A 15,511-nucleotide genomic window follows, 5' to 3' on the forward strand; every position below is an offset into this window, starting at 1 on the left:
AGTAGGTGCAGAGAGACTGGCCATAACTCGCGTACGTGCAAGAAAGATACTCTAGGTACTGCTTAATCTATTATGTTAATATGTAGTAAAACAACTATATTGTGGTGGAACTACAGGCTTATAGAGGTGCGCAGGTTTGGTGGGGTGCGGCGCTCGCTTGCCTGCGGCGCTCGCTTGCCACATACGTTACATGTATATGAAACACATGCTATTTTTATTTATTTTTTCTTCCCTCACCCTCCTCCTCCTTCTTCTCATTCTTCTCTCATTTGTATTCTCGTTTATTTATTTTCTTATTTGTATATTTATTTCTGTCAAGCAAAGAAGAGTAAGCAGAAATGCAAGGGGCGCATGATTTGTATACATAGATTGTAAAAAAAATGCATGCATGAATTGTGGCAGTCAGCGTGTTGCTTATGCCAGGCGTGGTATGTACGGCATGATGCATTTGTATTACAGTGTCGTGTATGACAAATGTATACCATGTTTATTTATTTTTTGTGTGTGTATTAGACGAAGTTGGCGGGTACGTAGAGGATGACGTGAGAGGGGGTTTCGGCCTTGTTTTAATCCCTTCTTCTCTCTTGGATGATTTTCTCGTGCTTGGGTGGTTTGGGAAGTGCGGAGAGAGGTATGGTGGGGTCATGGGACATGCTGCGGTAATGCAATTCACGGACAAAAGTAACCGGGTTCTAGCATGCATGAGGAAGAGACGTGGGAGGCTTAGGGCGTGCTTGTAATCATTACAGAAAGTCTGGTGCAACAGAAACGGTAGGACAGAGTCGCGAGAACCGTTGCAGAAGTTTCCTCGCTTGTTAAATGGGATTTCACATTGTTTCAAAAACCTACGTGCCTCGTATTGAGCAGTAGTCGTATATGTATTATGTCTACCTGAAGAACTAGCCTGAAGCTGCTGGAATAGACATTGTAAAGCCTATCTCCCTTGAGGCTGGCAAGCAGCTGATTGAAAATAGATGAACATGTGGTTTGTAAAGCAACCCTGTATTCGTGAGGATAGCCCCCCCGACTTACTACATGCTCAATGGGAAATTTGACGCCGTCTCCTCGAGCCGTAAAAATTACTGTCGTATAGAATGTACCAAAACAGGGCAGCTCGAATGACGCCTAGTCCGCCCAGCCGATAGCGTTGGTGGATTGTGGGGGAACGACATTAACCGCGTATTTACCAACCACATTGCCAGCGGGAGCGTAATTGCAGACTGTGTACTTGTTCATGGTCGAAGGCCTTCCGTCAACGGTCATGGCAGTGCCACAGTCGAGAGAGACGCATCCAACCTTGGTGGTGCCCTTCCATACCAACTGTGTAAGGTGTCCAACTTTCTCAAAGACGTCGTGAGGTAAGCTGGCCTTGCCAAACCAAGGCATCATCGGGGAAAGCTCGCCATGGTACCAACTCTCCGTGATGGCCGCAGTGACATTAAAGGCCCTACCAGAGACTGTAAAGAGATTTTGACCCTGGCCGGCACCCTTAGGAATGAAGTGCTCAAAGTTACATCTATTGGCGGCGATACGAGCATTTTCCTCGCATTTGGAGTCCCAAGACAATGGCGCAGCGTGGTGGTTGGCACGAATGACATTATGGTGAAAGAGTATGGCAGCCTTGTAGTCGGGGCCTGTAGCGAGATAGGCCTGGTCAATACCGGATATATGATCGCTTGAGCCGACTGCAACCTGACCATCGATATCGGAGGCTGCGTCAGACATGACAGATGCAGAAGCAGTTGGGTCGATCTCCCAGGCCGATGAAGTTGAAGTAGGTTCGGGTTGAGCGTCGGACTTTTGCGTAGAGATGGCCTTCAATTCGGTAGTGGACGATGTTGCAAGAGACGTGGAGCCCAGTGTAGTGTAATCATGGGTGAGGGTCACGACAACTGTTTGGATTACGACCTCGGTCTCGTAGACAATCTTGGGTTGGCGGCGGTGTAAGTGAGGGCCAGCCATGACAGCAATTGCCAGAGCGAGGGTGACCAGGAAGAGGCGCATTTTGTACCGTTGACAATGCGGGACTCTGTAGCGTAAGGGTTACCGTGAAGATGGCTGTAGTGGGTTGTCAGAATCTCTCGTAGGAAAGTAGAGGCTGGACACGGACTGAACGTACCTACGTGCTGTGGCTCTCGGAGGCTGTTGCGACAGAAAATGGACGAAGAGAGAGTGTGGGTGTTGTCGAAGCAGCAAAGAGAGTGGTTACTGTTCGCGCAAGGTGAAAGGAGCGGGAAGAAAAGCCAATGGCGGAGGGGTGTGAAGGAGTGACGGGGAGTGAAGGAGAGGAGATGGATGGTTTGTTTACCGAGTACAGATTGGGCCAAACGCAGGCACGATGAGGCAGGAGCGACTTCCCCCCACAGGGCCAGGTGAGAGGAAGTGCCATTTATGGTAGTTGAGGGCATGCTCCTGATTGGTCACGCATTCATAGCGCTGCAGGCTACAAGGGGATAGTCAAGGCTGGGTAGGCCAAGAGACTAGACTTGAGCACTTCAGATGGTGATTGATGTGGTGAAGGTGGTATGTATGCTGCTTCTCGTCTTGTGGTTGGACATATTGTCCTGTAGTTGGCATCAGCTAGCCGGCAAGTCGGATTAAGCATATGACCATGCAAGGCTTGGCCACTTATCCGGAACCATGCATTCAGAGCGACGGCCTGACTCGTATCCGGGGAAGCTAGCATGGCTGCCAGAACTAGCCGGCAAGGCACTCAAAACGTCAGGTATGGCTTGCTTTCCTAAAGTGGCCATGGTACGAAGTGCAGTGTGGAGTAGGAGTGGCTCTTGCAGTCGCCTTGTATGCTTGTAGTAACGTCGCTGTGATAATAGCCAGGATACGCTGCTCGGCCAAGCTGTTCATGTGCTTGACAGATTAACTAACCAACCCCACTTGGAGTGCACTTCAGCATTGTGTATACGGGGGTTGTTGTGCCTGGCTGGGTCCACAGGAAGCCAAGATGGTATTCATCGTTACGGCAACGTGACTCATTGTCGACAGGATCCCAAGAAGCTCATGCTCCAGTGCCCAGAAACGGATCCATCAGACAAGACTGCTTATCTTTTGGACCCATTCAGGTAAAAGACGGCCTTCACGTCCCCATTATACAGGAAAACTCTGTAAAGACGTGTGCGCCATGTGCACCACCAGCCAAGCTCCCTCTTTGGCATCCCCGGAGCGTGACGAATCGGGTAATGCGTAAGTATTGCGGGTCGGGCAGAGAGAATCCACATTTCTTTTCTGCTCCGCTTGCGCAACGTACCTGGGCGAGCTGCAGCCAACGGCGAACACACGACGGCGTCCGCTGCATGGCCGCGATGTTGCCTTTCCAGAAAATTCATCCGCGCATCGCCAAGGCAAAGAGGCAAATGTCATGCACGTCAAAAGGATGCGAGGCGCGGGCAGCCAGTCGGGCCAGTCGGCGTCGCGGAGATTACGTCGTTGGCGGGGGCGGGGCACGTCGCGAATGCGAGTCGGCAGCGCAGTCGGACATGTTCGTTGATAACGGCCATAGTTTCGCCGAACCATGCGCCACCGTACCTCGCAGCACTTCTTTTTCCTGCTGCTCGATGCCTCTTGTCAAGTTCAATCTTCGAGCATCCTGTCGCCCTGCCCGGCCGCCTGTAGCCACCGTGCCCACCCCTCGACCGCCTGCTGCTGCTGCTGCTGCTCCCGTGGCCCGCCCAAACACCTTTTCTGCGCAGCGCTGCCATTTCCGCACATTGATCTTGGGAATGAACGCCCACAGCACCTCGAGTCACCCGCCCTCTGCGGGTCATGGCTTGAGGCTGAGCAACCGCCTGGATGAGAGCCGTAGCCCCTACGTCCGCGGCCATATGCACAACCCCGTCGCATGGCAACTGTGGGGACCAGAGGCTATCGACCTGGCCAAAAAGTCCAACCGCTTGATTTTCATCAGCATAGGCTACGCTGCCTGCCATTGGTGTCATGTCATGGAGCGCGAGTCGTTTGAGAACGATGAGGTTGCCAAGCTGCTCAACGACAACTTTATACCAATAAAGATTGATCGCGAAGAGCGCCCGGATGTCGACCGCATATACATGAACTACGTCCAGGCTACCACAGGCTCCGGCGGCTGGCCTCTGAACGTCTTCATCACTCCCGACCTCGAGCCCATATTCGGCGGCACTTACTGGCCCGGCCCGGGGTCGACAATGGCCATGGGGGAGCACATTGGTTTTGTTGGCATATTAAAAAAGATTCGGGACGTGTGGAGAGACCAGCGGCAAAGGTGTCTTGAGTCGGCCAAGGAAATCACAGCACAGCTTCGCGATTTTGCCGAGGAGGGCAACATTAGCAGGAAAGACGGCGCACGTCACGAAGTTTTGGAACTGGAGCTACTTGACGAAGCATATGAAGTAAATATGCCTCATTCAGATGGCGCCAAATTCTCGCTAATGGTTCCTAGCACTTCAAAAAGAGATATGACAAGATGCACGCAGGCTTCGGCAGCGCCCCAAAGTTCCCAACCCCTTCCAACCTCCAGTTTCTCCTCAAACTGTCGCAATACCCAACTCCAGTTCGAGAAGTCATCGGTGCAAAGGACTGTACCTACGCCAAAGATATGGCGCTGGCAACACTGTCTGCTATGAACAAGGGCGGCATACACGATCAGATTGGAACCGGCTTTGCGCGCTACTCTGTGACCAAGGATTGGAGCTTGCCGCATTTTGAGAAGATGCTTTACGACCAATCCCAATTGTTGTCCGTATACCTCGACGCCTACTTGATGACGAGAAGTCCCGAGCATCTCTCGGCTGTTCACGACATTGCAACCTATCTCACCAGTCCACCCATGCATGCTGCAAGCGGCGGCTTCTTCTCGTCTGAGGATGCCGATTCGCTGTATCGTCCAAACGACAAGGAGAAGCGAGAGGGTGCATTTTACGTATGGACGTTGAAAGAATTCCAATATGTACTCGGCGACAGAGACGCTGAGATTCTTGCAAAGTACTACAACGTCAAGGATGAGGGCAACGTTGCCCCCGAGCACGACGCCCACGACGAGCTCATCAATCAAAATGTACTAGCCGTCACTTCGACGCCCACAGATCTCGCCAAGCAGTTTGGCCTTCCAGAGGAAAAAGTCAACAAGATTCTGACCGAGGGTCGGCAAAAACTGCTCGAACATCGTAACAAAGAGCGCCCACGGCCGGGCCTGGATGATAAAATCGTAGTCTCCTGGAACGGTCTCGCCATTGGCGCTCTAGCACAAACGTCGGCTGCGCTCTCCTCGCAAGACCCAACACGCTCCAAAGAGTACCTTGCTGCAGCCGAAAAGGCAGCTGCATTCCTCCAAAAACACCTCTACAACCCCGAATCCAAGACACTGATTCGCGTCTGGCGCGAAGGCCCAGGCGATGCACCCGGATTTGCAGACGACTACGCCTACCTCATCTCCGGACTCATCCATCTCTACGAAGCCACATTCAACGACTCATACCTACAGTGGGCCGACGACCTCCAAAAAACGCAGCTCAGAATGTTCTGGGACAAGCAGCACCTCGGCTTCTTCTCCACGCCCGAAGACCAAACCGACCTCATCCTGCGGCTCAAGGACGGCATGGACAACGCAGAACCAGGCACAAACGGCGTCTCAGCCCAGAATCTCGATCGCCTCGGCGCCCTCCTGGAAGACGCAGAGTACACGCAGCGAGCACTCGACACGGCATCTGCCTTTGAAGCCGAAATCATGCAACACCCTTTCCTCTTCCCCAGCATGATGGACGCCGTCGTCACGGGCAAACTCGGCATCCGACATGCCGTCGTAACAGGCGACGGCCCCCGAGCCACCGAATGGCTAACGCGATATCGCGAGCGCCCAGCCGCCCTCGCCACAATCAGCAGAATCGGCACCGCCACAGGCCAATGGCTCCAGTCAAGAAACTCCCTCGTCTCATCCATGGATCCCGCAAAGGAAGCCGTCATAATGTGTGAAAACGGCGCCTGTAGAGATGCCCTGGTAATGGACATGTCGAGTCTAGAGGATGCTGTCCCCAAAATTTGACCCCCCCCCCCGTGAAACAACACTCCAATTTTGATACGTAGACGAGATAGATACCATTGATTAGCACCACCATGTACCGCATTGTATATATATATGACTTGAAGTACAATACATTCCCCCCCCCCCCCCAAGTTAAGAGAGTATCAAAACAAGCATGCCTGCATGGTAGAAATAACAAGTCACTCACTCTATCACTGACGAAATTCTTCTGCCAAAAACACATGAACCTCTTTCACACTGTCCTACCCCCAAACCCATACTCATCCACACTGCTAAGAGCTAAACACTTTACCAGTCATCGGAAGATGCAAAAAAAAAAGAGTACATGTAGGCCATACATAGATAGACAAGGCTGTACAAAGACCAAAAAAGAATGGTCACTACGAGGGTCGAACTCGCGACCTTGGCGTATCATACAATGTATTAGCACCACGCTCTAACCAACTGAGCTAAGCGACCAGATGATTTGATGCATACAAAGAATATTACATTCATGATAATTGGTTTTCAAAACAAGGCCTTGAAGGCCTGGCAATGCGTACTCAAAGAGCGGGGCTATTGATTGTATCGCGGGGTAATTGAAAGTGCTAGGATACCCATGAATCAGCATCAGAAAGAAAATCCCCAAATTAACTCCCAATATGAACAAATAAAATCCTCTGAATCACAGAGCATTTACATCAGTTTATCATTCATTATGTAGCAGTATATTGCTATACAAGTCTAATCGCTCAGACTGTCCATACACATCATGCTCATGTCTCATGCCGTATCCCGTCAGATGCCTAGATGCTATCCAAGATTCGTGTCGTGTCCCGATAACTCCAAACTCCCGCTTTGCATGTAAACTAAGTCCGGAGCCATCCCATTCCGTAGCATAACCGAGCAAAATCCAGCAACCACCCAATTACCAGTCCTTGAGTATCGATGCAATCAACGGGACTGAAGCCACAGTGTCGACAGGCTGTGTCGGGGGCGTCTGTGACGCAGTAACGTTGGTTTTGTTTGCAGCTGCTGCCGCCGCCGCCTGCTGTTTCTCATGTTGTTTCTGTTGCTGTTTCTGTTTCTTTTTACTCTTCTTCTTACTCGGTGTAGCAGATGAAACCTTGCTGGTCATTTCACCTCCATCCGCAAAGTCGTCAGGCCAATCGTATTTCCATTGACCGTCCACAAACGGATTCCTCTTGATGAATCTGGACACGTCCTCCTGTTTCCTCAGTACTTCCAGGTAGCCAGCCACCTCGCGCAGAACGTCGCCCTTCATTTGCTCAGGGGTAGCCGAAAACTCTGGAATCTCAAGAAGGTTGTGCGGCTGGGCACAGGCCTTGATGGAGGTGTCATCGATGAGGACCGTGTTGTGCTGACCAAATCGACCACCGGTCTCGTACTCTGGATGAAACGACTGAATCTGGCTGCGGCTCCATACCAATTTCAGGTTCTTATACACTTGGACGTTTTGCTGGTAGTTGGTCGGGGACAGTCCGAAGCTGTCTCGCGCCCATTGAGCCACTAGTTTCGATCGCAAGTCATTTTCCAGAGCTTGGTTAACAAGCGACTTTACATTGTCTGGCCTGGCGCTTGACCAGACCATAACCTTGAAGTTGTCGAACAGATAGCAGAGAAAGGGCCTCAAGAACGGGCGTTCAATCATGGTCTTCGCATTGCGATTAGGCCTGTAAAGAACTGTCCCGTTGAGGTCTAAGATGACCAACAACTTGCCAGGGCTCTCAGTTGTAGACGGTTCGCCAGCCGCCTGCTCGAGGTATTCTTCTGTGGGCTGCGGTGCGGGAAGCACAATCTTCTCGTCACCATACCGCCCCTTCTTCTTTTCATCTACAAGTGCGGCAGACTTGGGACCCTTAGACACACTGTAATATTTGTCAACCCGAGAACATGCGACATCATTGGCAATGCAGCGGAGGGTACCATACTCTTTCTGCTTGGCGTGTCCATTGGCAGCAAGCCCAGACTTTGATATCTTGCCTGGAGGAGGTGGCATCCTGTGGTCGTTAGCGTTGCGACTCTTGGACTTTACTCCCTTCAACAAGGCATCAAAGGCATACTGTATATCCTCGTTCATCGCACCAGGCGCAAAGCTGGCCTGCGAATGCATGGCATGGTAATTCCCGCGGTTGGGAAACATATGGTTTTGCTGATGCTGCATGAACGGCGGAGGACCATGGTGTAGCGGGTGGCCATACGGTGGCGGCCCAAAAGGTGGCGGTCCATGTGGCTGCATGTGCGGTGGCGGGCGCCCCCCAAAAGCCTCTGGGCCTGGAGGATAGTTTGGTGGAGGTGGCGGCGCATTGTGTCCGTAGCCATTGTGTATCATCCACTGATGGTACGCCTGCGCTTGTTGATGGGCGGCATAGTCGTTGTACGCCTCGGGGCCGTTGAACATGTGTGGTGGGGGTGGGGGCGGCGGTGGAGGCGGCGCAAAACCCGCATTCCACGGTGCGCTCGGTGGTCCGTATGGGCCTGGGTGTCCTTGAGGAGGGGGAGGAGCATGAAGCTGGTTCTCAAAGGCGCCGAAATTCTGCTCTCGGCGGTCAAAGCCGCGGGGCTGGAACGGCAGTGCATTGGGATTCCAGGATTCGCTCATTCTGGGGCTGGGGGCGTCGGGATCGAGCGTGTGCTCGGGGAGAGTGCTATGTCGACCTGCGGTGGTCTTGCAGTTGGCGATGTTAGTGGAAGAAGTTGCGACTGGAGCGCAGTGGGGGATGCTGTACCGAGCTGACGCGACTGCGGCCATGGAGCACGTGCGTTGGCGGCGGGCACTCGGAGACAGGAGATCGGTGAAGCGTGAAGAAGACAGTGAGGTGACGATGCAGTGATCGTAGCATTAGCCTGGCTGGTGAGGCTTCTGGAAATTTGGGCGCGAAGTTGCCTGTTTGTCAGCCCTATCGGCGAATCGAAAACCCGGCAGCCATGTGGGGTCCACCAAAAAGTCGCGTAGCCTGGGGTGCCTTTGCGACGCTCCACTCCAATCCGACAAACACCACGACGCCGAAACCCTGCAGCAGGCCTGTCCGGAGCGCCTTAGACGGGTTGAAATAAGCATCCACCATGGTTCTCGCAAGCAAGCTCGATCGCAATTTGCGAGCGGCGGAAGAGAGCTCGGATGGCGAAGACTACTACGAAGTCACCGACCGGTCTTCCTCTGCATCTGTAATTGATGCAGACGAGGGCGGCAACGTCATCAGCTCCGATGAAGAGGACGCGGGTTCCGAAGACATGGTGAGCGTTGGATACTACACACAAACGAGGCCATGCTGACAAGGACAAGTCAGATGTGGACGACAATCAAGTAAAGGCGCAAATGAGCAAAGTCTCGTTCGGCGCATTAGCCAAGGCACAAGACGCGCTCTCGCAGCAGTCGTCGGACAGAAAGCGGAAGCGAGGCGACGACACATCGAAATCACAGGAGGACAAGCTGGAGGCATTGAGGGAGCGCTTGCGGCAGATCAAGGCTGAGAAGCTTGCAAGCGGTGCTCAGCCTAGCAAAAAAGCCAAATCGTCAAGCAAGTCCAAGACAAAAGCCGTTGCGAACGAGACTGGAGGCGACCGGGACGCTAGTGACGACGACTCTGATTCCGATGCTGCCCCCCATGCGCGCTCGAGCAAACATGCACCTGCCGTCCAATCCAGCAAGCGAATGGTATCGCGCAAGCGCAATGTAGTTGAAGTCAAGAAGCCCGTGTTCCGAGACCCACGATTCGACAGTGTAACTGGACCTCGGCCAGACGAGCACGTAGTGAGCGAGCGCTACTCTTTCCTCAACGACTACCGTGCTTCTGAAATTTCCGAACTGCGCAACACTATCAAGAAGACCAAGAACGAAGATGAAAAGGAGCGACTGAAGAAGAAGCTGATGTCTATGGAGTCGCAGCAAAAGGCTCGGGACTACAAGGACAAGCTGCAGGAGGTTGCACGAGAGCACAAGAAGAAGGAAAAGGAACTAGTCAAGGAGGGCAAGAAGCCCTTCTTCTTGAAGAAGTGTATGTCCAACCAGCCTCCATCTCTGCCTCACATACTAACCGTATTTTGTAGCCGAACAAAAGAAGATTGCTTTGGTCGAGCGTTTCCAGAACATGAAGTCGAAGCAGCGCGACAAGGTCATCGAACGCCGGCGCAAGAAGGTCACTGCCAAGGAAAGGAGGAATATGCCCGACACACGACGCACTACTTAATGTCCGTGTGGCGCATTCACGAGTGCACTTTGGTAGGATTATTCAGATACCCATTCGCAATCTTATATTCATGCTACTCCGTGATTAGCATGCACTCGTGCTGCTTCACTCCTTGTGTTTGTGACAGCCATGCAGCCATTAAAGACTTGGTGAAATCAAGGATTGAACATTGGTATATCATACTTGGTATCAGATGCTCCAGTACTATGCCCATATGTGCTCTAGATTCCACTGGAGATTGCCATGAAAGTCAACGAAACAAAGTACATGGAGTCCAAGCTATAGCTTAGTCATTGTACCACTCACGACGCAATTAAAAGAGTAGTTCAGCAATGCGAGGGATGCGAGCAGCATCAGCTAGCCAAGTACAGGGTAGTATATCTGTAATCACAGCGCGAACAAGCACAACAAGCACTACTATGACAGGGCCAAAAAAAAAGTAGCTTAAGGCGAGCGCTCAGACGCTGTTGAGTTGCAGTAACTTTCCACGTAAATGAGATTCCAGGATGCATGATTATTCGAGGGCAAAGAAAAGAGACGGGCAAATTTGAGAGAGGGAAATAGAATTGGCATTGCGAGGGTGAGACGACTACTTTTTCTGTATTGCTTCTTGCCGACAAAAGAAGAATCAAGGGGCTGGAGCAACAGGTATGGGGATGTAGAGCCGTGGTTCATGTGCGTGTATGTATGCATGTATATGTGTCTTGTATTCCATGCTGTGGTATGTGTGATGGTGATGGTAGTGTATGTAGGTACGTGGTGCTAAGACATGAATTCCATCGACGTCACATTTACATAAACGCCCCCCTACTTTACCAGCCCACCCCCCCAGCCGTGTCACGCGCAAGCGCCAACCAAGCCTGCTATGCGCGCGCCCCCAAGTCGAGTTGTGCGCCGCCAAAAAAGAAAAGAAAAAGAAAAAGAAAAGAAAGGCAGAGAAGGAAGCTCTGTAAAGCATGCTCAACGCTGCGCTCGACGCTTCGCATAAACGTGGGTGTAATGCGCGTGGCATGCCAGAAGATGAAGATGCTTCTTGATGTCGAGCCGGGCGCTGGCGTGCGCGCGCACCAAGTAGGCGGGAGGGGGCATGTATGTGTACGAGTATGACGGGGGAAAGCAAGGGCGCTTGGATTCCAAGGCAAGCTGCATTTTGAGGGGGGGGGGACATGGACATGGACGCTGCTTGGTTCAACGGCTACGTCATTGTGCTGCGGGTAGCATGCGAGGAGGCTGGCCTGGGCAGCGAACATGCAGGTTTCGTCTTAAAGCTCGTGGGATGCCCTCACGCTCAAGGCCCCATACTTAGCAATCTTGCCTCTCTCTCTCCTCTTTCCCCCCCTTTTTCTTTATCCGAAACCCTTGCGTTGTTGTTGTTTGTGTGATTGATATATATATATATATATATATATCATCTGGGTATTCGAGCGCGCCAGCTTCAACGTCAACGACTTACATAGTCATTGCGCAAAACGGTCGCTTACTATATCGCGTACGGCTCGAGAAAACAAAAAAAGACTTACAACATGTCTGGCGTTGCACAGGAAAAGCCGCTCAATGAGTATGTACAGTGGTGGCCTGGTGGCTGAGACCAAAGCATAGCATACCTCTCTCTAACACGGTACCAGGCTGCTGTCACGCTCCATGGTGGACATCTACGTGGGCCCGGAGAACACACACTGGATTCTGCACGAAAAGCTGCTGTGCCACCACTCGCCCTTCTTCCGCAAGATCTTCTACTCCAAGACATCGACATCGTCGCGCACGCAGTCGTTTGGGCTCCCGGACGAAGAAGACACGCCGTTCAAGACGTTTGTCGGCTGGCTGTACTCGTCGAGCCTGCCTGTGCCGCGCGAGGAAGCCGATCTGGGCACGTGCTTCGACTTGTATCTGATGGCGGAGAAGTTTGAGATTCCCGCGCTCATCGCCGACGTGCTGCAGGTGGTGCGCGAGTGGTACAAGTACAGTGATACGTACCCGGGGCTGCGGCGCGTGCAGTACGTCTACGCCAACACGGAGGACGGCAGTCCGATGCGGCACATGCTGGTGCATGCCGTGGCGCGCATGATGGTGACGGAAAAGAGCATGCCGCAGCACTGGGACAAGGCGCTGCGCAAGAACGGGCAGCTGGCTGTCGACATTATCCGCGCCATCCAGGACTGGCGTCTCGACGAGGCCATGGTGCCGGATGCGCGCGAGGAGCCGGCCGAAGCAGAGGACTTGATCGATGTCGAGCAGGAAACGCAGAGGCTGGACGACGAGGCAGACGAGGAAATCGATCATGAGCGCGCAGAACAGGATGATGCCTCGTCGGCGACGGCCCAGGACGCAGATGACTCGGAGGAAACATTTGTCGATTCCCCCGCGGTTGCTGTTGACGACAAGAAGCAGGATCAAGCGAAGAATGTCAAAGACGCTACCAACGAGGCGGGCGGCAAGGCGTGTGGACTGGAAAAAGAATTTGGAAAGTTTAGTCTGAACGACATGGGTAGTGCTGATTACGGGACTTTGAGAGCGTAGAATGAGTTTCTTCTCTTGGTCCTCTTTCTTTCTTTCTTTCTTTTTCTTTTAGGATGGGGTTTTGTTTCTTGGAGGTGCCAAAAAGGAATGGGTTGATATACTTTGGGATTCTTCAATGGTTCAATATTTCTTTTTTCCTTTTTCCGCCTTCTGGAAGGGTTTTGCTGGGGACAAAAGATGCCAATAAAGGGGGGGGAAACACTAATGATATACCTTTTTCTTATCTTATCTCATTTTACCCGTTTTTTTTTCTAGGGCTTCCAAAGTTGTTCTTCTGATGTGTGTTTTCTGGTGTTTTTTTTTCGGATTCAAATTGTAGGATATGGTTACACTTCACAAAGGGCTTAATCTCCTCTTTGGTAGATATTGTCCATGCTAGGTGCAAAGTGGTGTGTTGTTCTTGTGTGGTTCCAGTATGTTGTTTGCTAGTGATGTTGATGTGAGTTATTCATGATTTATCACCTCCCTTTCCTTACCTAGTCTCTGATGTGAAAGTTGAGTATATATGCAAATACACGTTATACAACGGGATATTAGTAGTGGTGATAGTAGTAGTGGTGATAGTAGTGGTGATAGTAGTAGTAGTAGTAGTAGTAGTAGTGAAAATAGTCACAGTAGTAGTAACACTAGTAACATCACTAGTAGCAGCGACCACAGTACTTTAGCAATGGTGTTAGTAATACCAGTAATAGGAGTAGACGAGAAAGGGAAGAGAGAAAAAAAAAGGGGGGGGGGGAAGGAGCAAGTACATGACATGATTCGTAGTCACGCTATCTCCCCATCCATCTCCCAGTTTTCCCCCGCACCCCACAGCCATGGTGGTTCCCCCCCCCCTTGGGTGGGTGCATCTGACATGGCATCTTTATCGTATCTCATCTCATCTCATCTCGCATAACATCTTACATGGGGGTGCATAGAGATTACCAAGTTACATTGACATGTCACATTTATTGTAGAGTACGACAGGTAAGTAGCGTGAAAAGACCAAGTAAAATAGCTTGTTTGCATTTGTAATCTATAAGCCTAGAATCCATTCTCGAACAGACCCAAGTATTTGCATTGCAGATACACGGCAATGGAGTCTTTGGATATTTATAGTGTCCATGTAATTATTTTTTTGGGGGTCTTTTCTTTTCTTTTCTATGGTTATTTGCTTCTTTTTACCGAGACCAAGGGCAAGACGCCAAGCGAGAGGCGGCATAAATCATGGGTTGGTTGGTTGTGTCGTTGGATGGCTAGTTGGGTAGTCGGGTGGATAGTTGGAATCGATAAAGTCAATGGGGAATGGTAAGGGTAGGGATGGGGAAAAGGTTTGGGGTTATATTTAGTAACGCGGGGATAATAGAGCATGAGTGTACAGGGACAAAGGAAAGGAGGGCTGGGCGGGGGATGCCGAGAGCAGAGAGAGAGAGAGAGAGAGAGTGTGTGTGTGTGTGTTGTGGAAATATACGTGATATTTGGTAGTTGATTGCACGGTGGGTCGCTGTGATGTGGTTATAGATGGTGAGGCAGCCATGATAACGACTACTTAGTCATGGACGTGGACATGACAAGACAAGAGCGTCACAAGAGAGACAAGAATTTTTCGCGTCAAAGTTTAAAGAAGCAAGAGAAAGAGAGAAAAAAAAGGCTTTTGCTTGAGAGACATAGATGGAATGGATGCAGGTGGGTGATTGCTTGATTCATGGAGCACTTGACGTGGCTGTAAGACGTACCGAGGGAATGGTAAAGGAGACGAGGCAAAAGCAAAAGCAGAAGCAAAAGAAGAAAAAGAAGAGCCGAAAATGCAAAGAGCATGAGTAGGTTGTAATTACATCGTCTTGTTTGGGTCGAGTTGAACCCTGGAGGGATATTGGGCTTGATATGATTATGCTTACCCTTACCCTGTCTGGTCGTTAACTTAGTTGCGGTGGTGAGAGGAGAAAAAAAGGGGGAACCAATGCTGGACCAATTGGCGTCGAGTGTGGAGTAGTACAAGCTGAGTGCAAGCCGAGTGCAATACATTGTTGCGCCATCTTGTGAAATGGTTATGGATTTGGAGAGTGTTTTTGGGTGCGACAAGATTGTAGTGCAGAGCGACACAGACAAGGGACGTTATACTGTTCTTAGTGCATGGGCGAATAGGTAGCGCGGTGTTGAGGGAATGGGTGTGTGTGTGTGTGTGTGTGTGTATGTGTAACACCAACACGGGCGACGTGCATGACGTATTGGTTGAGAAGGAATGGTTCTCATGTGTTTTTGCTGATCTTGGCCTGTTGGCTGGGGCTAGGGGACTTTGTTGAATGGCACCGTCGGCTCGCGGTGCCGAACAAGTCGATGGGGGGGGGGAGGGGGGCGTGCAAGAGATTGAGAAAAGGGCTTCTCGGCTGAAATGAGCAGGGCCTACTATGCCTGATTGAGAGGGATGGGTTGATTGTGGCAGGCGGCGACGTGTAATGGAAAAGGTGCAGTGTATTGTGTAGCTAAAGTCTGACCATTGGGAAATGGGCCAAGGCAGAGCGTGGGTGGCACGACATGGGCAATCGAGTTATGCAACCACCGTTGTGGTTGTGGGTAGGCCAAGTGGCGTATGAATGAGAAAGTCATGGTGTGCGCTCGTGGCGGGGGGAGAGCAGTTGCAGTGTCGATCCCGAGCCGAGGAAGCTTTTTTTGTCAGCAAAGCATGTGCGCGGCGAACCAAACGACCACGGGGGGCGAAGGATCCATGCATAGTTTTGCGCGGCAAACCTTGTCGGCAGCGGGCGAGACGAGTTGGTTTGGTTGCGATGGTCAGCGT

General features: G+C 51.4%; 5 protein-coding genes and 1 non-coding gene across 6 annotated transcripts; 3 read left to right on the plus strand and 3 right to left on the minus strand.

The window, feature by feature from the left end:
* Positions 1 to 1,125: 1,125 nt before the first annotated feature.
* Positions 1,126 to 1,725, minus strand: SETTUDRAFT_107011 (uncharacterized protein; the record flags this gene model as incomplete). Its single annotated transcript, XM_008025811.1, has 1 exon — positions 1,126 to 1,725. One exon carries the CDS (start codon positions 1,723 to 1,725, stop codon positions 1,126 to 1,128), a length of 600 nt encoding a protein of 199 aa, XP_008024002.1.
* A 2,009-nt stretch (positions 1,726 to 3,734) lies between these two features.
* Positions 3,735 to 6,090, plus strand: SETTUDRAFT_129612 (uncharacterized protein; the record flags this gene model as incomplete). The annotated part of the gene is made up of 2 exons (XM_008025812.1): positions 3,735 to 4,379; positions 4,430 to 6,090. 2 exons carry the CDS (start codon positions 3,735 to 3,737, stop codon positions 6,026 to 6,028), a joined length of 2,244 nt encoding a protein of 747 aa, XP_008024003.1. The 3' UTR covers positions 6,029 to 6,090.
* Positions 6,091 to 6,402: 312 nt separating this feature from the next.
* On the minus strand, positions 6,403 to 6,487 carry SETTUDRAFT_t122. Its single transcript has one exon. It is a non-coding gene; the product is annotated as a tRNA-Ile (tRNA).
* Positions 6,488 to 7,000: 513 nt separating this feature from the next.
* Positions 7,001 to 8,630, minus strand: SETTUDRAFT_176670 (uncharacterized protein; the record flags this gene model as incomplete). The annotated part of the gene is made up of 3 exons (XM_008025813.1): positions 7,001 to 7,896; positions 7,960 to 8,028; positions 8,092 to 8,630. Coding segments are annotated over 3 exons (1,503 nt in total), but the record flags the coding sequence as incomplete, so codon positions are not given.
* Positions 8,631 to 9,013: 383 nt separating this feature from the next.
* SETTUDRAFT_129617 (uncharacterized protein) lies at positions 9,014 to 10,262 on the plus strand. Its single transcript, XM_008025814.1, has 3 exons — positions 9,014 to 9,265; positions 9,315 to 10,026; positions 10,079 to 10,262. The coding sequence occupies exons 1-3, from the start codon at positions 9,095 to 9,097 to the stop codon at positions 10,216 to 10,218; spliced, it is 1,023 nt and encodes a 340-aa protein (XP_008024005.1). The 5' UTR covers positions 9,014 to 9,094; the 3' UTR covers positions 10,219 to 10,262.
* Positions 10,263 to 11,550: 1,288 nt separating this feature from the next.
* On the plus strand, positions 11,551 to 13,035 carry SETTUDRAFT_168450 (uncharacterized protein). The gene is made up of 2 exons (XM_008025815.1): positions 11,551 to 11,776; positions 11,844 to 13,035. The coding sequence occupies exons 1-2, from the start codon at positions 11,742 to 11,744 to the stop codon at positions 12,733 to 12,735; spliced, it is 927 nt and encodes a 308-aa protein (XP_008024006.1). The 5' UTR covers positions 11,551 to 11,741; the 3' UTR covers positions 12,736 to 13,035.
* The last annotated feature ends 2,476 nt before the right edge of the window (positions 13,036 to 15,511 follow it).

This window comes from Exserohilum turcica, assembly GCF_000359705.1.
Source record: "Exserohilum turcica Et28A unplaced genomic scaffold SETTUscaffold_15, whole genome shotgun sequence".
NCBI lineage: Eukaryota > Fungi > Ascomycota > Dothideomycetes > Pleosporales > Pleosporaceae > Exserohilum > Exserohilum turcicum.